Source organism: Botryllus schlosseri, chromosome 11, assembly GCF_051294905.1.
Source record: "Botryllus schlosseri isolate E-star chromosome 11, Bs_hap1, whole genome shotgun sequence".
Taxonomy (NCBI): domain Eukaryota; kingdom Metazoa; phylum Chordata; class Ascidiacea; order Stolidobranchia; family Styelidae; genus Botryllus; species Botryllus schlosseri.
Window position 1 is genome coordinate 1,780,410 of NC_137246.1, and position 20,805 is coordinate 1,801,214.

Genomic DNA, 20,805 nt, shown 5'->3' on the forward strand with positions numbered 1-20,805 from the left:
GTTTTCAGGTCATTGTCGGTAGTATACTCGAATTATGGCAGTGTCATCATAATTAGCTATTTTCAGAATCCATGTTATGTTATTTGGAGTATCATGCACCCATTATTTGCAGCCTACTGAGTATCGAGAATGCTTCCGGATTGTAGAAAGGGTAGGATCCGGTAGATGGTTGTGCTATATATTCTGCTAACAATCCAGTTGGCTGCTATCAAAAGGTGGGTGAAGGACTAAAATGGAATCCAGTTATGACTCGTCTGATGAGCCCATGAATGCCACGGCAGTCCTACGCAATACAATTTATTAATTCATAGCCGATGATTCGAAATGTTGTGCCTAATATTCATTTAAACGTGTATGCGAGTCCTTCATGATATGTAGCCTATGCAATTCAAAATTCTGATTAGATGCGACTACTGTCTCGATACAAGCATATGAGGGGCGGTGTGGCCGCAGTAGTGGCTTTTGGGGTGGGCGAGGTGGGCGGTCGCCCGGGGCCCCCCCCTGGTCGAAGGGGCCCCCCTATTTGGATTTTGCGCTTTTTTCAAGGAGAATGATGAATAAACATGGAAATCCGTGTACCAAGCAAGAATATGATTCCGTACAGATGTGTCAATGATCATCAAATCACTGCATTTGTTAGAAAAGTCCCGTATCCCGATAATCATCACGTCTCTGCATGCGGTAGAATTACTTAGTTTTGATGTAGTCGATCTATCCTTGCACACATGCAAAACAGACATGGCCGAATCCAAGATAGAGAATAATAACCGATGCGGAAAGGGGGTCTGGGGGGCGGAGCCCCCCAGAAGTTACGGATAGATACTTATAGGGGGCCCCCCCGGTAAGTCTCGCCCAGGGCCCCCCCGTTCGTAGGGCCACCACTGGGTGTGGGTATTGGGCAATTGATCGCGAGACCTTGTGTTGAGTGTCGCAATCTCTTCCGATCAAATTTTCCAATCGAAGTTGACTCCAAGTGAATAAACCTCGAGATTTCCCCACTACAGAAGATTACATAGGCGAAAAAGATAGTATAGTTTGAAATTTAAGGTCGAAGTATTGCGAAATCATAAGCTTTCATCAGATCAATATACCACAAGATTTCGCTACTATGAAAAGATAGGAGCTAGGGCATCAAAACATCTTGGAGTAATCTTCGAAATCAAGCCACCCACCTGGGCCAAGGCGATGTAAAGACGAGGCATGCACTCTGAATGAAAACGAATGGCAGATGACATAAGAAGGACAAGAGATAAAATTTGGTGACATGGTGTCGGGGGGGCTAGGTCGATATCTTGGGTTGTGATCCGCTTTTTTCTAGCGCTGATCGACTAGTATTCATTCAGTTAGGTGAATTCCTAATCAGTCAAGTTAATGAGTTGGCCAGAATAAGAAGAAAGCGTGAGACCGAATTCATGGTAATGCTCCATATTCGTTGTTACGAAATTTATATCAGCTATCGATATGCAATATGCACGCACGAAGGTAGAATTTACAAGTCATATGGCCGCAATCTGACTCTGTTAAATTGGAAAGAATTTGAATGTAATGTTCTTTTACACTTCAAAACATCAAGCAATTTAAAATTATGATTAGATGCGACTACTGTCTCGATACAAGCTTATAAGGGGCGATGTGGCAGCGGGCAATTGATAGCGAGTGTCCCAATCAATGAATACTAGTCAGCCGCACCACGACCTGACATATCGATCTCCCCTTCCGTCACTTGCCACCTGATTTTATCGCTAGCCACTTTATATTATCTTCTTTTACTTTCATTCAGTGTGCATGCCTCCTCTTTACATCGCCTAGGCCCAGGTGGGTGTCTGATCTTAAGACTACTCCTGGTCGTTTTGGCATCTTCCTATCATTCATTGTATTGCAGTCTTGGGATGTTTTGAAGTGATGGAATTTTATGAATAAACTTGAACTTGAACCATTGATGAATTGCTCATGGAATGAATGAATCTGAATAACGGTGGGGAATAATCATGAATCTGGCAACCCACAGCATAACCGCGTGCGGGTCTGCAAGCTAAGCTCGCTTTTTCGAAATCTGCTCCTATGCCCTTGGATAATATTGCGAAGAGCCAGTAATAGTAATAGTGTGTTACCGTGAAAGGCTTCCGAGAGGACGCGAGCAACTGAACGTCACACATAGGTAACTACCAAGTGTAGGTTACTTGATATGTACAGGACCTCCAAATCGTTTGTTTTTGAGAACGATCCATAAAATATATGTGCTGTGCTATGGACTTGTAATGAATTGAAAATTCGTGAAATATCGCGGCGAAAGTATTCTTGATTTCGTTTACACGAGCGTAGGTTTATTACAGGCAATATTTGACCAGCCAGGAAGTTGAAAAGTGGTTTAATGTAGCCTACAATTGGGCGGCACAATTAGTCAATCATCAATGCATATTTCAGACTTTGTTGAGGGCTATAAGAAATTTGCATATTTGTACTGCATATATATATGGTGCATTAAATTTACCAGATCTTTTGTTCGTAATCTATAGAATAAGCTTGATAACGTTGATCCATGGGATTTGATTCTTCTTTCAGTTTTTGTAGGTGAAAGAAACTAAACTTTACCTAGCATTTGGCAAAGTCATATCTCATCATGTGCCTGATTGGAATCGCTGGCCTTTTTGCCTGATATATCAGGTGAGCAGCGATGATTTTCCAATTTAAAGGAATTTAATAAAAAATAATTAAAAAATATAATATAGTGTGAGCACAGGACACCGATTCCAAACAGGATCATGTGTAGCATGAATATGAAATGTTTGAATCATGCATTGTTGCCATATCAAAACAGATTTTAACTATATATCACAACCTACCGAATGATACACAATGCTGACGTCCAAAGTTATCATGGTCAAGACCAAGTCTGGGAAGATTCTAAAAATCACACGCGAGCACTACTTGAGAGATGATATCAAAAACGGTCTTCACGACGAACCCAACGCGATGGACAGGAACCCGTCTCTGAAAAATTCTTTACTCGACGTAGAGCATTACCTCGTGTTGGATACCAATGTCGTTTTAAAACAGATCGACGTGATTCATCATGACGTCATAAAAAACGTGATCATTCTGCAGACTGTTTTGAGAGAGGTTCGGCGTCGGTCGTCTCCCGTTTACAAAAAACTACGGACCTTGATTGAGAATGGTGACAAGAAATTTTTTGTATACACCAATGAACATTCCATTGATACTTGGGCTGAACGAGAAAAAGGTGAAATCAGTAACGATTGGAATGACCGTTTGATCCGCACCGCCACTAAATACTACGATGATTGCTTGAAAGACAGAAACCAACGTGCAGTCCTACTGACTAACGACAAGGCCAATAAAGAAAAGGCCATAAAAAGTGGATTACTATGTTTCACTATTGAAGAATATGTCGAAAATGTTGTCGGATTCCCAGAACTTTTAGACAAGTTAGCCCGACAAGCTAGTGATGGCATTGAAGTTGACAAAACTGTTTCTTACCCCCAACACTTGCCGCTGTCGCAACTACAAATCGGTATCAAATCCGGAAAATATCATCAAGGCAAGTTGAATATCAGCCGAGATAACTATTTAGAAGCGACTGTTTTTCTGCAAGATGACGGAGATGTGTTAATACAAGGTCGAATTAACTTGAACAGAGCCGTACATCAAGATTTAGTCGCTATTGAGGTACTGCCGAAAAAAGAATGGTCTTCTCCGAGCGATATCGTCCTTGATACTGAGTTGCAACCTGGTGCCGATACTGGCGAAGACTCTGGTAAATACAAAGCCAAAAATGTAAATGTAAATAAGTCTTCTTTACGACGCACTGGTAAAGTGGTGGGGATCATTAAAAGGAATTGGCGGCCTTACTGCGGTATTCTTGAAGACTCTGGCAGTAAAGAGATGACAAAACATCTATTCTCACCCGCAGACCGTCGTATACCGCGTATTCGTGTTGAAACGAGACAAGCCGCGAAACTAATCGGGCAGAGAATACTTGTAGCACTCGACAGCTGGGGTAGATTCTCCAAATACCCTCAAGGACATTTTGTGCGTGCTCTCGGAGAAATTGGCGATAAAGACACTGAAAATGAAGTACTATTGCTGGAACATGATATTCCGCACGAGCCCTTTTCAAACGCGGTTTTAAAATGCCTTCCGAAAGCAGATTGGGTGATTCCTGATGATGAACTTGCCAAAAGAGAAGACTTGAGGTATTTACCAGTATGCAGCGTGGACCCGCCTGGTTGTACTGATATTGACGACTGTTTGCATTACCGTGATTTAACGGACGGAAGTGGGCTGTGTGAAGTTGGTGTGCATATTGCTGATGTGAGTTACTTTATCAGACCTAACAGTGCTTTGGATGAGGAAGCCAAGTCCAGAGGCACCACCGTGTATTTGTGCGATAAACGTATTGATATGGTTCCGGCACATTTATCATCAAATCTATGCTCTTTACGCGATGACGGAGATCGTCTTGCGTTTTCATGCATTTGGAAGTTAAACAATAACGCCGAAATTGTAGACACTAGGTTTTGCAAGTCTGTTATCAGATCGAGGAAGTCTCTCACTTACGCAGAAGCACAGCTTATGATTGATGACAAATCTATGAATGATAATGTGACGATTGGACTACGAGGATTGAACAGACTGGCAAAAATCTTGAAAAAGCGCAGAATTGATCGAGGCGCATTAAGCCTTGCCTCTCCCGAAGTGAGATTTCACATTGATAGCGAAACACACGACCCTATTGATTTACAAACGAAAGAATTGAAGGATACTAACTCAATGGTGGAAGAATTTATGTTGTTAGCCAATTGCTCAGTGGCTATGTATACTGAGAGTGAATTTCCAGACTGTGCTGTACTGAGAAAGCATCCGTCTCCGCCCCAGTCTAATTACGATACATTGATCAATGCAGCCAAGTCTAGAGGCGTTGTAATTGAAACAGGGACTTCTTTGCAACTAGCTAAATCTCTTGATGATGCCAAAATTCCAGGAAATCCTTACATACAGACGCTACTTCGGATTATCGCGACGCGTTGTATGTTACAGGCTACATATTTCTGCAGCGGGATGGATTCGGAGTACTTGCATTACGGTCTGGCGGCACCGATTTATACTCATTTTACATCCCCGATTCGGAGATATTCGGATATTCTCGTGCATAGATTATTAGCGGCTGCGATTGGTGCGGATAACACTTTCTCGTCGTTGTTGAACAAACATGAAGTGCAGTTGATATGCGAAAACTTGAATTTCAGACACAGAATGTCACAGTATGCGCAGAGAGCTTCTGTTGCTTTGCACACTCAACTATTTTTCCGTGGGAAAGTCGTAAACGAGGAAGGATTTGTGATATCCGTCAAGAAAAACGCGGTTCAAGTGCTGATACCTAAGTACGGATTGGAAGGGACCGTGTTTCTCGATAAAACGACAGACGGAGCTGCGGTTTCTGTCGAACAAATGGACTTTGTTGAGGATGAATGCAAGATAGCTGTTCGCGGAAGAGTGTTGCGGGTTTTCGACGCCGTGGTCGTGGAAATATCGCACGACAAGTCGAATATTCAGAGGCAGAGAATTGTGATGAAACTGGTATCACCCACGATCCCTTTGATTAGTGTTCCGCCTCTTTGAATACCTTGTAGCATGTGCCATCATCTGCTGTAAGCTTGCGGAAGTCGTTGCCAGCAGACTGTTTCAGGCTTAGACAACTAGATAATTCTAGTTTTCAAATTAGACTGATTGGAGTAAAACTGGACGCACTCTAATTTTTGAAGTGTTTCAATTCTCTCATTTTAATTTTAATCTCATTTCTGGTTTTCCTGGAAATACAACAAACGAAGTGAAACTAGTCGAGCTTGGCTCTGATTTGAAGTGAACTGAAATTCGGATTTTATATTTCGTTGAAATTCGGATTTTAATTCAATTTCCAAGTTTTTGGGATTCAGTAATTCGAAATCTAATTCGAAAAAACAGTGTAGCTACAATTCTAATTTGAATGAAATTTGCAAAAGATGAAAATTTCTTCAACTCTGGTTAAAACATACATCTTCGAGTGTGTATTTGTCCGCGAGTTCTGCTGATAAGTTGATATCGTGATATGCAATGAGTGAGTGTTTGGAATGCCTTGGGTTTGATGACAAGTGCCCTGGCGAGTGTCGGCCGAAAATACTAGGGTTTATTTCAATTGTATATTGAAGTTACAAAGGTATTTTATCCATAATGTGTCACCATCACTGCCAATATACCAACTTTGTCGATAATTTTGTCTCGGAAAACCAATCATGGACACTTGTGGTGTTTCTCTCATAGACGATTCATGAATTTTCGTTGTTCTGTGAGTTTTTCGAATGCGGCACCTGCTTTTTGCCTCTGAATCCTTCCCACGTTTCAAGGTATATGGTCTATTGCAGATGCTTAGATGTTGAATAAGTACATATTTTATGCAATTATTATATCCTTTCTGTAAATCATGGGGAACATATTAGCATCCACTGCAAATCCTTCAGCGGCCTCAGGTTTGTACCGAGATTTACTATTAATTTAAGGATGTGACTAGAGCCGTTATATGTATATTTAACAGCACCTCCGTTGAATGAAAAACCTATTGCAGAAGCATCCAAAAACTGTAATCCAGGGACCTTTGAGGAACTGCACAAGATCGTTAAAGGTATGTAACTTTTTTTTTTCAAACTTCTACAATTGAGTGCTGAGTAGGCTACAGTAGGAATATGGTGTTTGTATTTTTGTCCTTGGTGGTTGTTTGCGGCATATAAACTAACCACCGACTCGTGCAGCCTAGTAAGGCCATGCTACTCGTACACAATATCTGTGCACATGTTTACCGCTAGTGTGTATTAGAGTGGTTCAAAAATAGTATTTACAGTGGAAAATTCTGATTTGGAATACGGTCGGAACTGAGCCAAATTGAGTATGCCTGAACAATTTCCAATTGAATTGTATATTCATTGAAACGAACCTTGATATATCCGGCTGACGGTCGTCAGGGGTGATCTTCAGCAACTAGTAAGTAGAGAATTGGAAAGAACTTTGTATGCCGTATCAACAATCGTATCACAAAATATGAATTCACCAGCATCAACTTTTGACTATTCGGGGCGGAGAGAGCGCTTATCCCCGATTGAATATAAATATACTATTCAATGGTATATTGAAACTTAACAATTTCCTCAACTAGCCATCAAGTATAAAGCTATTTTCGCACAATCCTAGTGTAGTCATTCTCAACAGTATGGTTAGAGGTCAGTAAAGCTCCTTTGATGTGTATGGCAATGTTCTACCTACTACCCAGCATTGTTCATATGCCATGTCGTTGGTTAGTATCATTTAGTTTAAAAAAGTCAGCCAAGGTAATTAGTTATACTGTGGTTATGTCTGATTTTGTTAATTATAGCAACAGCGATACTAGTGAACTTGAAAATATGACCATTCCCTTGTATCTTGTCAATGTCTTCAGTGCAGTCGGTGGAGGTGTTTGATATGGTAGTCGCGTTTCAAACCTTGTCATTTACACTTGTCACTTGACTGCTTGTTTTTCATAGAACTTGCGCTGCAGCCATATGAAGGTATCCGATTCGTGACAAATAAAGGACTAAGTTCACATTTTCAGGTTGGCGTTTCTCGTTGAAGGCATTAATACGTGACTTTTGTCTTAACACCCTTTTCTTGTTGCTCAGGTACAACACACTTTACACCTCAACAATGAAAAATCCGCGTATCGTTTTGGTGCTACGTATGTGGGAACCAAGCAACTAGGACCTGCCGAGGTAGATAATTTTTTGGGGTTTCTCATTGAAAGCAAATCTAGCTGGATGTTATGCTTATAATTTGATATTTATGTAGGACAGGTAAAACCTTTTACGAGATCATTATATCAGGATTGATCAATATGTAATTCCAGGTGATTGATCACCATTCAATTGGCATCTTGGGTGAAGCGCCTGTCAACCAATATATGAGTATGAACTTGGAATCTGGAGACATGCGATTCACTATCTTTTTGATCTTGTAAAACTTGACAACTAATGTTGCGGGCGGATAACCCTAAAAATTCAAAATCAACCCAAAATTTGATCATGGTAAATGCCTGCAACTTTGATGAAATAATATTTCTTGCTCTTTCCACTCCTTGTGAGTGCGCTGTTTCATCGTGTCTTTTTCTTGGCTTTTTTCGCGGGGAAGAAGAGCCCACCTGGGCATACCAAAGTTTTGAATCCGACCTGTGACCCTAGTTGAGTTTGACGCTCCTGCTGTAGACTATGCCTCAATTTTTCACTCAACTAGTTACAGCAATGATAACGTTATAACTCCAGTTACTTGTGACCAAAGTAACATAACCTTTTTCGGAATCATTGGCTTGGTGAAATATACTCAAATTTCCTGGTTTTAGGCATTCCCAGTGATGGTCGGCGAGATGGATAATGAAGGCAATCTACAAGCCCAGTTCATCCATCAGTTCTCCAGCAACATTAAACTCAAGTGTATAGCTCAGGTATGGTTTCCAGGCGCTGGTGTTACGATCCAATATGTGCCTGGATTCTGTTTGCTTTTCAAAGACGTTAGGATCAAAGTTACAGTCCCTGCAAGTGGGTACCGACATTGCTTTGAAGGATTCAACCATATCAGTAGTAACGGCGGACCCAGACCCTCTTAATGGCAATGGTAAGTTGATGAAATTGCTGGAAGATTTTGTCACAGGCTACTTCTGTTCACTCGCTTCAAACTGTAACCTACCTGCTCAACTAATAGCGATGAAGATTTGCATTTATTTTTAGGGCCGGACACAATCATTCGACTACTGAAATGATACGCTCCTTGCCGCTAAGAATTAATTTATCAACAAGAATTATAGTTTCACTACTGTTTTCTACTATTGAGGGCTGTCTGTAAGCCTCGATCGGTCATATTACAGCATTCGAAACATGAAGTACAGTGGCTCTCAACCGGGGGTCCACGAAGCATTTCAACGAGGTCTGCTAAACCTCTACATTTGCAAAATGATAGATAACCCAATTTATAATTTTCACGAGGCAGTTTCGCTTCATTCCTGCTAAACTTCAGGACTTGCATCAGCGGAACGGCCATCTGAGATGAAAGATCCTACTGTGCAAACTCTTGTTAATTGCCAATAGCTTACTGATACAAACATCTTTCTGTTTATAGAGATATTTTATTGGGGTTTGTGGAAAAAGTTGGAGTAGGTCAACCGGGGTGAATTCGAAATTACTCAAGTTTTCGTCCTTATCTGTTCCATTAAAGGAATGGAAACCTCGCCATTAAATCCATTTCTCCTATAATATAGCCTACATATAATAGGGTTGCCATACGTCCGGACATGTCCGGAATTTCACTGTTCAAAGTAGCGTCCGGGAGGAATTTCTAAAATATGCCAAATGTCCGGAATTTTGACGTAATCTCATAACTTTCTCGTAAATCAACATAAAAACATTATTTTGTGGAATATTTATGCTGATGCATGACATTTTTCTTCGCGCTGCGCGCGATTTACCATCACATCTATTTATCATGGGAACTACCCCCCTCGCCAAAACTGCAATAATATATAAATAAAAACAACCTTCATTTATAGGAATAAGTCTAATCGCAATTATACGAGAACGGTATATTCCTAGATATCGTTCAGGCCGTTTAAATTCTTTATTCAGAGATAGTGGTTCCAAACATGGGGGTCATATAGCCTTTATTCTTGGGTTTGCAAACATGTTGAACGTAATCAGCTTCCAAAATAGCCCGCGAGTAAGTCTAGGAAAAGGTACTGACTTCTTTTAGTAATCAGCTCGTCAAATTTTGATCTGGGCCACGGAACATTTTCAAATTGGAGATGGAGTCGCGACCATAAAAGGTTGGAAACCACTGGATGTGGCGTGTTTATAAAGCTCCGTGGTGCGCACCGGCTTAAGGCTGATGAACAATCTTATCGGTGGGACAGGAACATGACTTAACGATGAACAATTAAGCACCCAGTATTTTCGAATTCATCATCCTCCACCAGCTCTACCGCTAACTCTGATCATGTGGGCGGAGAGTAGTATCTATGTATTAATATATGGAACAACCAATATTATTGACTGAATTTATTCCAAAAAATTCAACAACCAGATGCATATAGAATCATACAGCAACCCCATCCCCCCCCCCCCCGAAAGTGGCATCGATTACCTAATGGTGGGCTCAAAATCATTCTTTATTTGAGCGGGAAGGGGATGAAAAAAGTGGTTTCGGTCCCGGTTACACAACACACCGCCACATACTCCGGAACCGGATCGTGACCACCTCTGGTATATGAATAAAGCTTTGCTAGTGTGACATCACAACTCATTTTGAAATCCAGTAGTGGGCGCTAAAGAGTGTCCGGAATTTGGATTACAGATATATGGTAACCCTAACATATAACCACTATTTCAGAATAACTTCAAGATGAGCTGCTGGATAGGAATGACTAGGCTTGATGTGATATGCTCGTTAATAATCTGATCCTCAATTTTGGTGACATATATATTGGGATAGCGTTGGGACCCCGGGAAATCGAGATCCCAGGATTGGTCCCGATGAAATCCCGGGATTTGTGAACAGCATCTACCAAGGCTTATGTAGCGCCATATCTCTTATTTTGGTAATAAAGCAGTGTCACAAACTCGACTGATTGTCTAGAACAGTGGCCTCAAACACGCGGCCCGCCAGAACTGTTTTTGCGGCCCACGTCAGCGTTTTGATTTTTCAAGCATTCGACAATATTAAACTCGAAAATTTCAGATTTCGGATTTGAGAACTTGAAATTTCATTCTGAAACCACTCCAAAAACCTGAATCGCTATCACACATCAAACGTCCGCTAGCTGATAAATTATAGTGTGACAGCTTTTACGATGACACGATGCATTTGTCGTCTCGCATGGTTTCTAACTGTCTATATAACTCCCTATGTTGCCAAATTATGCCAAGCACAACAATATTTTTAAAAAATATTGAAAAATATGACTTTTTCGTGGCAACCGTGAATATTACAATAGTGCATTACATTTTCACAATGTGTATGGAATGCCAATGTACAAGGTCCGACAAAAAAGGCGTACTGGGAAATACATGTTATACCCCTATTTGATGCTACTGCCCGCCGCGTCATCAAAAACTACGAAATTGGCCCGCGAGCAAATTGGAGTTTGGGACCCCTGATCTAAACGATGATACTCTTGATGCTCTTATTTTTTGCGTCAATTCAATATCACAAGGACTAAATGTTATTTGTGTAACTTGTATGTGTATTTTACAACTTTTGTAATCCCGGGATTGAGGAGCGATAATCCTGGGAAATACCGATCCCGGGATTTCAAATTTGATCCCGAAGTCCCAACCCTAATTGGGATCATACCCAGTACCCACAGATGTTGTCATGTGATGTAGAACTTCCATTACATTATTTGTGGTGGCATAAAAGCTACACATTTAGACTTTTCACATCATCCACACTGTGGTGACGTCAAAATTGGTGATATTTGACACGAAGCATAATACTCAGGTAGTAGATTTTGCCCAGCCCTAGTCGCAAACCACTTTACTATGTGGTAGCCATGGTGTGTGTATCTGACCTAATGTTTTGTATTTCTCACAGGCATGTTCATTGCACACTACCTACAAGGGATCACCCCAAACTTATCTATAGGATCAGAATTGCTTTACCAAAGAGGTGCGGGGAAGCAACAAGCAATCGTAACATTCGGAGGAAGATACAAAAGTGTGTTGATTTGAGAGATATTTACGATACAGCAAACAAATGGAATAGTCTATGGATGTTATGTACCTCTTAGAGCCTCATCAAGTAAACATCCATTTATTTTTGTTCAGCAAAAGACTGGAGCCTGGCGGGTACGTGGGGCTCCGGTGGGTTGCACACAAGCTTTTACCGCAAAGCTAACGAAAATGTGCAAGTCGGGGTCGAGTTTGAGGCGTCGATGAGAACTATGGACAGCGTGACCAGCATGGTTTATCAAATTGACGTTCCCAAAATGAATTTGTTGTTTAAAGGTAAGGTTTTGTCTGTATTATTTTAGGTTAGTTTTCTTGAGACTTGTTTTCCGGAATTCACAGCCAATATTTTAATACAATGGTCCTTCAAAAAGATTTTATCAAATTGGGTACTGGTAATTGTCGTTATCGCTCTGGAATCAAAGTGGCTTATCTCCATTTACCACATTTTGAGAAGATTAACTCTTAATAGTTTCCTTCTCTTTTGGCCATATCTTGGCAATGATTAACTTTGAAACAATGTGATAAACATAGACATGATCAAGGTGTGGATGAAAAATATGAAAATTTTACGAAAACCTGATTTTCTATCGATTTGACAAATTGCAACAAATAATGTTCGTATTGTCTAATTTATTCCTCTCAAAACTTTTCGACTGACTCTCATCAGAAGCGAACGTCAGTAAATGAGGTTAACTAAATTCGAATTATAGAAATAATTAATAATGACAATTACAAGTGATTTGAAAAATGGATCTTACAATTTGAAAAGAATGGAAATGAACTACTTAGAATCTCCCTCGACGATATGTCGTTTTCAACCAGTTACGACAATGAAGTCAGAGAATCGGCATAATAAGCGGCCAAAGTAGTCGGCGTTGCTGCTAAGTAGAAGTGAGATTTTCAAGATATTTCGCATACTTTCAGCAGGTAGTCCAAGGTGGTCACACCTTCGAAATTGCAAGATATCAAAAGTTGTCAAACTCAGTGGCCGAGTAATGAGTATTCATGTTCCACTTATACCAATGTCACATAGAGCATGGAATATTTTTCAATGTGTCACAGCCTTAGGAGTACGGAGTGCAGAACCACTGCCTCAGAACATTGATTTTAAAGATTTGTTGCCTATTATCATTGAGTTGTACGCAAAATTTTACTTTCTTTACTTTCTTAGCGGTCTTTTCAAGTAGCCTAAATCCGAATCCTTCTACAACCTTTGTAAGAACAACTTCCAGTAGGTTGCGTTAGAGCAGACCTGGGCATTTTTCAGCCTGCGAAAAGTTGCTTGATATTTAGAACATGAAACCTACTTTTAAACAAAATGCGTGGAGTAAAGCATATGTTGTTTCATGTTTATTATTGTGACACTGAATAAATATTACTTTTTTATAACTGAACCCTTACTTTCTCATTACCTAATATTAACACATCCACTTGGCAGTCTGTTAGCTCTGGTATATATTTCAAACTTTTAGCTCTGCCCGCCAACATATTTTCTGCTTCACATGTGGCCCGTTGAGAGAAATAATCGCCCACCTCTATGTTAGAGAATGGACACACGTTTACTTCTTGAAACAAATGTTATATTGAAAAAAAAAAATTGTAATCTTCTATTTCAGGTCTTCTGAATTCACAATGGACGATCGGCAGTTCCCTGGACAAAAAACTAGGCCCGCTTCCGTTATCGCTAAATTTAACAGGGACATATAATTTGGAGAAAGACAAGGTCGCGGTGGGAATTGGTGCAGTGCTAGGTTGAAGCAACGCAGGCAAACAACGAAACTCCAATGTAGTGCATCATGGTGGCCCGGCCGACGCTGAGACCTTGACCTGAATTACTCTTTATGTTATGTGTCAACCTGTCGCTTTACATGATCTTTTTTTACCGTATTCTCGATCGATGCAGAATAAATTTTCATGTCGAGTATCATTTTTGAAGGGCTTCTTGGAGGTACAGAACTTCAATATACAATTGAATTATTCACTCAATTGTATATTGAAGTATCATTTTCATAGTTGTACTTCGCTACTAACGACCTCTGGCCAAGAGGCGTACCAATAACTTGAAAGTTACGGAAGCTGTCTCATAACTGGCAATAACATTGCTACATTGTGTCACATTTGAAAAATAATGTTATCTAGGCGCGGTGAGATTCAAACCTCATTGATGTTATTCTTTCCTCAGCCCTTCAATATGGTTACTAAACTACTTGCTGTGTACAACATGAATTCTTGTTTTATTCAACAAGTGTGAATAGCTCTCAAAGACATTAGGCAGTCGTCCAGTACTGTACATCAAGTATCTTGGTCAAATCTCACGGCTGTCAATGTTGATTGTTAATTTGTGCATCTTCACAAAAACGTACATATTTTTTCCATTATTCATACGACAAACATTTACAGTATTCAATGCAACTATCTGTTGAACACTACAAAAAGATTTCCAACATCAGAAAGAGAGTCAAAAATCATCTTTGTATCAAGTGCAGTAAAAGAAAAGTGTTAAGATGGAGTGAATCCCCGGTGGGCTGGGGTTCAAAATCTCAAACTTGTGAAGGCAAACATACGACGCCACATTGCACTCTGAGGCAGTGAAATATATACCTGTAGCATAGGGACTTCCTGATGCCATAAACTTCACTGATCAAATTGTCAGGTTGCCCTAAAAAACGCTGCACATCAAATTTGGTTCAATATTAAGAATTCTAAGCCGGCGCTTAGTCAATTCAAGTTTTCCTGTCAACCCCATAAAATTGTCAAGTTGAATATGACGTCACCAGCATGAAATTTTTTGGCGATTTCCCAGGCTGACGAGTGACAGCCGAAAATATTCGGGTTCACTCCAATATGAATATACCGCGTTCAAGACCAATATAAATGTCACGTTGCACAGTTGCTCACAGTCATAAGTAAAACATTCACCAATCGGGCAAGAAATATATTACTCTATCCCACATGATCTCAACAAGGTCATTTTCGAGTAGCAGCAACCGCAGCTACAATAGCGCCAATCGCAGCAACACCGACGCCCACAACAAGGCTTGCACCCCCAACAACTGCCATACCGGTTACCGCCTCCTTTTTCTCAGTTTTTTTGATAAGTTTTTCAAGGTCTTTGGCTTGGTGGTTTTGGGGTTCTACGTGAAGGATTGCGTGACAAAATTTCAAGGCTTCCTCGTAATTCTTCAACTTATAGTGCGCGACGGAAATATAAAATATATAATCTCTTTTGGCATGTTTATCACCATGATGGTATAATCTTTCGAGTATTTCCACTCCTTTCTTCCAGTCATTTTTATACTTGCTCCTCACGAGACACCATGCATATTCAAACGCCGTGATGTTGTCTACTTCTCCAAGAGCTTCTTCTTTTTTATACTTGGCCTCAAATTTCATGATATCTTCAGGCGATATAACTTCGTTTACAATGTCTTCCATAACTCCGGCTGCAAGTCTATATTTCCACTTATAGGAAATAACGGAATTATAACTGTAACTATAGACTAGTAAATAATATCCTTGAAAATACGACAACAAATATTATAAAGAATCCATATTACGTGACGATCAGAATATGCATGCCTAACATACATACGATATTCTCGAATCTTGTTATTGCCCTTGTAGGTGAATTCCCTATACGTCACATGACCATCAGTTCATTCACTCAACCATATATTCCATTACAAATGTTCATTGTTCAATGGTTGTATCTCAATCTTGTGGTGTTTTTGTTTGATGATATCAGGGATATCTAGAACTAGCAGGGATATCTAGAGTTCTAGATATCCCTGGATGATATTATGAATAAATTGATACCGATACTGTGAAGAACACCAAATTTGTAGTCCAGGTCCTTTTGGGGTCGTAGCGATGATGTGGAGAACCCGATTTTGTCATTTTCGCAGTGCATCAAGTGCAGGCAGCACCCGGCAAAGAATGCCGTATTGGAATACAGATTATTGAGTATCCTCAGAACACAAACCGACAGGAAATTGTATACGGGTCTGATTTAAGAGACTACCCCAGTGTTTCTCAACCGATTTCTACCTCGCGGCACCCTATATATCATTATCATTGGGTTATTAGCAATTTTTATCATCATCATTGGTTTATTAGCAATTTTTATCAGTTCAATACACCACAAAAAATGCGATACAATGAATAGACAGGAAGATGTCGAAGCGACTTGGATTTGTCAATGGAATCGGACACCCACCTTGTCAGTTCAATACACCACAAAAATGCGATACAATCAAAAGATAGGAAGGTGCGGAAGCGTAGTCTATGGAATCAGACACCCACCTTGGCCTAGGCGATGTAAAGAGAAGGCATGCACACTGAATGAAAAGTAAAAGAAGATATAGTATAGAAAAAAGCAAGCGACAAGAAATGGGGTGGCATGTCATGGAAGGCGAGATCGATAGGTCAGGTCGTGGTCCAGTAATCTTGAGGATGATAGTAGCCATCCTCTCCGTTCACATCGCATTGTACATTGTCTGTCATGAGTGGGTAAAAATAATAGAATCACTGATTATTTTATGTACCACACTCGCATAATTGGATTTTTGTCATATCGACCTTGTTAACCACATTAATCCTCGCGGCACACTCATTGAAAACCACAGGACTACCCCGAGTCGTTTCGACAGCATTGTAATCAAGTCGCAAAAGCTCCGAGCCACAAGTCAATCTCACTTTCATAGTTTTGACTCGAGTCAAGTCAAAGTCGAGTCATTTTCAATTCATCACCGAGTCAAGTCCGAGTCCAAGTCAGCCAGCAAAGGGTCGAATATGAGTCCAAAGTCATTGTGCTGACTGCTCAGTTCATCATCATCATTGGATGATTAGCAATTTTATCAGTTCAATACACCACAAAATGCGATAGGCCAACAATGAAAGGATAGGAAGGGTCGAAGCGACTTGGAGTAGGCTAGGCTAGTCTATGGAATCAGACACCCACCTTAGCCTAGGCCAGGGGTTCTCAAAGGGTGGGCCACAGAGCATTTTGAGGTGGGCCACAAAGCTATTTAGAAAATTTTAGAATTAGTGTAAGTTTATAGTTATATATTTGTTATGGTAAACGCTAGAAATGTATTCATAAACTTTTCATCCCACTTTGATGAGACGTAGTGGCACGTATGGAGTCAGCATGTACAAGTCGAACACGGGAGGGACAAATGGCTGCTCTTTCCACTGGCTATGACCACCTACGGCCAACAGCAACTAAAGTAATTTCTAGCATATGATAATTGGAAGGTAATGCTGAAGTAACAAGTATTCCGGCAGGGTCATATGTCGTATGCCGTTGAAAGGGGGTGCAATAAAGTCGGAATGAAGTGTAGTTGATTTATAGATTTACTGTACTTCGGTAGGTCGTATTATTGTAAGACAAAAATAGCCATCATTGAAAATTATTTGCAACTTCTGGTGAAGGCATACGGCACCACCGGAGCGCATTAATATTTGGAGTCGGTTTAAAATGTCCGGCCTGCAAATCATTGAAAGTAATGTAAGAGTAACATGAATTGATTGTATCATTGGATTGAATATTCTGACATCCCAACTTCAGTTGGTTTGGTACAAGACATGCAATGTACATTGTACAGCATGTATATTAAAAAACTATTTCTCCACTTCTCTGTAGTACTAGCACCCCATTCATTAAAAAAGGTTTGAAGCTGGCCCAGAATGATTATATTATTCTCCTTAATAGTGGAAATAAAACCCTAATCGCACAGTGGATGCGTGGATTTGATCATTGTGTTTCGCGACGCGAATGGAGCAGCGGACGATCATAATATACACAAAAGTTTTAGCCTATGATCTTCCAGGGCCGTAACTGCCGCACGCAAACCCCCAATTGGGGGAGCTCGAAGGGGCTCAAGATTATTTCGTTGGTCGTTTGTTGGAGGATATTTATTCAACTCGAAAATTTTCGTCGCGCTTCGCGCGATTACATGACCCTAGCAGTCTAGATTTAAATATCATCAGTAAGAGAAAAATGCGCATATTTTAGATAAATAGGTATATCAGCGCCGTGGACTACCACGCATTGAACACGGTAAGAGGTGGGCCACAGCACATTTTCAAACCGGAAAATGGCCCACGGCCAAGAAAGGGCTGAGAACCCCTGGCCTAGGCGATGTAAAAAGGAGGCATGCACACTGAATGAAAAGTAAAAGAAGATAGTATAGAAAAAGCAAGCGACAAAATGGGTGTGGCATATGTCATGGAAGGCGATCTCGATAGGTCAGGTCGTGGTCCGGTATATCTTGAGGATGGACTATAGTAGGCTATTATAGTTAGTATGAGTACTAATATCAGTTTCACTTTTACTTGTTAAACCCGCGCTATTTATAACTCTGTTTGGTGATATCGAATGGCCGGTATCACATTTTACTAATTTTCTCCAATTTTTAGCTATTTGTGGTCGCATTCTAGAGTATATAAGTACCAATATATGATATTCCACTAGTGTGGTAATGTGGTGACTTGACTGTTCTTCGAAATTACAATGAAATGTCGGTCTTATAGCCGTCTGAGTCTCGAGTCATATGACTTATTAGTTCGAATCATGCGCAATCGACAGATTGTCGTGTCATTTCCGTAGCCTATTTTGCGAAAACGGCTTGAGTCAAGTCGAGTCATCAAAAATCGTGACCCGCCAGTCATTGCAGCCTTGCGTTTCGTCACCTTTCTTTATTTTCATTGAATCGCAATCTTATTGTGTACTGATCGGATAAAACTGTTAAAAATAAACTGAACTGAACTGTGACGAGAATTTGGGAGCTCGATCAAATACAAATGTGCAACGCAGTCTGCCGTGGCTTTCCTTCCAGTGTATAGAGAGATAGCGCAGTGGGTATAATTCACGGCTGCAACGCCAATGGGTTGTGGCGCCTCCTCGCCACCTCATCCGCGTAAGCGGTGTCTTACAAAAAGTCTAGAATTGGGCCGTGCTCTATAAGTCGGCAGTTACGGAATAAAAATGAAGAAAATCGGTCTTGTTTAAATGACCATAGTAGTCGACAAACACCATGAATACCACAAAAAACAAACGAATACGAGAACTATGGAATATACCTCCGATCACTCATACCACAATAGTGGAATTTCATATACTGGTACTTTTAGGCCTACTCTAGAACGCGACCACAAATAGCTAAAAAGTGGAGAAAATTAGTAAAATCTGATACCATTCGATATCACCAAAAATAGTTATAAATAGCGGGTTTACCAAGACTTTTGGAAACTGATACTAGTACTCAGGGCCGCAACAGCACTTCGTCAGCCCCCCCCCAAACGTTGGTCTTGGGCCCCTGGGGTGATAAACCTATAACTTCTGGGGGGCTTAGCCCCCCAGACCCCCTCAGGCTATGCCTTGTTTATCGCTACTTATCATCTACATTGGGGGTTTGTTTACTGAGATAAGCTTTTGTCGCCTAAGCGCGCGAAGCGCGAAAAATTTCTAGAATTCATGATTGAGTCGGTCAGTATGATCGGGAACTGCATATATATTGTTATCAATTTTTATCTTCTCTCTGCTCACGTAATCATATTTGCCGGTAGAGCTGAGTGACGTGTGTTCGAAAAGGTATAGGACCACTCAATAATAATTAAACATTTTCGGGCGTATACCCGTTGGCAGGAACGAAACAGCACCTCCTCAGGGGACCCAAAAACTTGGGTCTTGGGCTCCCATAGGATGATAAAATGCCCCCCCCCCAATCACGTTGTTCGCGTTTGTCACGCAATTAGCTGTACTGTATAGTGAGCCAGCGCGAAGCGCGAAAATGTTCGGTAATTTATAATAAAATCGGTCAATCAGATCGACAATTGCATATATATTGCTATCACTTTCTTGTCCTCTCTACTCACGTAATTGAGATTTACCGGTAGAGCTGAGTGAAGTGTCTTGAAGACGGGAGGGCCCGTAAATATTAATTAAACATCTTCGGGCGGGCGGACCCGTTGATATGACTTCGTTACATGATGTTATTTCGTGACGTCCAGTCTGCTATAAATCAAAAAATATAGAATCGCATGAACGTACTAAACTGAAAGACGCACACGATTTCAAATTGGTATTTCTTCATTGGCGTAATTTTTTCTCAGCGGGATAGTATTTGTCTTTTGAGGTTCAGATTGCCAAGACGGGAACATTCGGCGCCAGTCATTTAGGTGCCTATGGACAATTAAACCTATATGTATTTTGTATATATAACGAAGTCTTCGGTCAGCATAACGGCATTATAGTCCTTTTCGGCAAAGGTTTTCTCGCTGCCGATCGTTCTGGCACACTTCTTGGAGTCTCATGTTATATGACTTAAAACTTGATTGTATGTCTTGGTGGCCTGGTGGGTCGTGGCGCGGTAATGGCACAATGCCCAATAATAAAGATAAATGGCATCTCGAATTCGCGCACCGCGCGAAAAAATTTTGAAAAAATTGCATAAATTTTCAAAAAATACTCTATGATTTATGCTAATTCACGAAATAATTTTGGGCCCCCATCGAGCTCGCCCCCCCCCAATTGGGGGGTTTGGGGTGCGGTGCGGGCGGAAATCTAAAAGGGGGACACTTTTTCAGAAATTTAAACCGGTGAACTTTTCCCACTTTGTGATTGGTTAACTAAACAAATTTTCCGCTCAGATCTCAAAATACCGCTTTTCACTCCACATTGCCAGGTGGATGACTAAAAAAAAAGGTCATCTTTTCGCTCAGAGCTAAAATCACCGTTTTTCGCTCCGAAATACCCGCCGGAGCGTCACTTCGGTGCTAATATGCGGCATATCACTCGCAATTTGCTCTAAATCTGACCTAAATTTTCAAAAAAGAGGACGTATGGTAAGCCAATACCTTACGGCCTTAAAAAGCGGGACGTTTGGCTGACCGGTCGGGACGCCGGGACAAGACGGTAAAAAGCGGGACTGTCCCGCCTAAAACGGGACGTATGGTAAGCCTAACTATAGCCCATCCTCAAGATTATACCGGACCACGACCTGACATATCG

The 20,805-nt window shown here is 40.8% G+C and overlaps 3 protein-coding genes across 3 annotated transcripts; 2 read left to right on the forward strand and 1 right to left on the reverse strand.

Annotated features, from left to right (window-relative positions):
• The first annotated feature begins 2,050 nt into the window (after window positions 1-2,050).
• Window positions 2,051-6,420, forward strand: LOC145449942 (exosome complex exonuclease RRP44-like). The gene is made up of 2 exons (XM_080328383.1): window positions 2,051-2,158; window positions 2,819-6,420. The coding sequence occupies exon 2, from the start codon at window positions 2,857-2,859 to the stop codon at window positions 5,638-5,640; it is 2,784 nt and encodes a 927-aa protein (XP_080184509.1). The 5' UTR covers window positions 2,051-2,158; window positions 2,819-2,856; the 3' UTR covers window positions 5,641-6,420.
• On the forward strand, window positions 6,394-13,719 carry LOC145449943 (mitochondrial import receptor subunit TOM40 homolog). Its single transcript, XM_080328384.1, has 9 exons — window positions 6,394-6,524; window positions 6,590-6,676; window positions 7,569-7,636; window positions 7,704-7,793; window positions 8,417-8,518; window positions 8,583-8,688; window positions 11,656-11,778; window positions 11,889-12,068; window positions 13,409-13,719. The coding sequence occupies exons 1-9, from the start codon at window positions 6,479-6,481 to the stop codon at window positions 13,546-13,548; spliced, it is 942 nt and encodes a 313-aa protein (XP_080184510.1). The 5' UTR covers window positions 6,394-6,478; the 3' UTR covers window positions 13,549-13,719.
• A 288-nt stretch (window positions 13,720-14,007) lies between these two features.
• Window positions 14,008-15,345, reverse strand: LOC145449944 (mitochondrial fission 1 protein-like). Its single transcript, XM_080328386.1, has one exon. The coding sequence runs from the start codon at window positions 15,225-15,227 to the stop codon at window positions 14,760-14,762; it is 468 nt and encodes a 155-aa protein (XP_080184512.1). The 5' UTR covers window positions 15,228-15,345; the 3' UTR covers window positions 14,008-14,759.
• Window positions 15,346-20,805: the final 5,460 nt, after the last annotated feature.

What these genes read in the sequence shown, in the direction of transcription:
- LOC145449943 (XM_080328384.1), top strand. Translation starts at nt 6,479, where the DNA reads ATGGGGAACATATTAGCATCCACTGCAAATCCTTCAGCGGCCTCAG. An exon ending in AACTCAAGTGTATAGCTCAG is followed by an intron (nt 8,519 to 8,582) that starts GTATGGTTTCCA and finishes TGCTTTTCAAAG; the next exon opens with ACGTTAGGATCAAAGTTACA. An exon ending in AATGAATTTGTTGTTTAAAG is followed by an intron (nt 12,069 to 13,408) that starts GTAAGGTTTTGT and finishes CTTCTATTTCAG; the next exon opens with GTCTTCTGAATTCACAATGG.
- LOC145449942 (XM_080328383.1), top strand. Translation starts at nt 2,857, where the DNA reads ATGCTGACGTCCAAAGTTATCATGGTCAAGACCAAGTCTGGGAAGATT.
- LOC145449944 (XM_080328386.1), bottom strand. Translation starts at nt 15,227, where the DNA reads ATGGAAGACATTGTAAACGAAGTTATATCGCCTGAAGATATCATGAAA.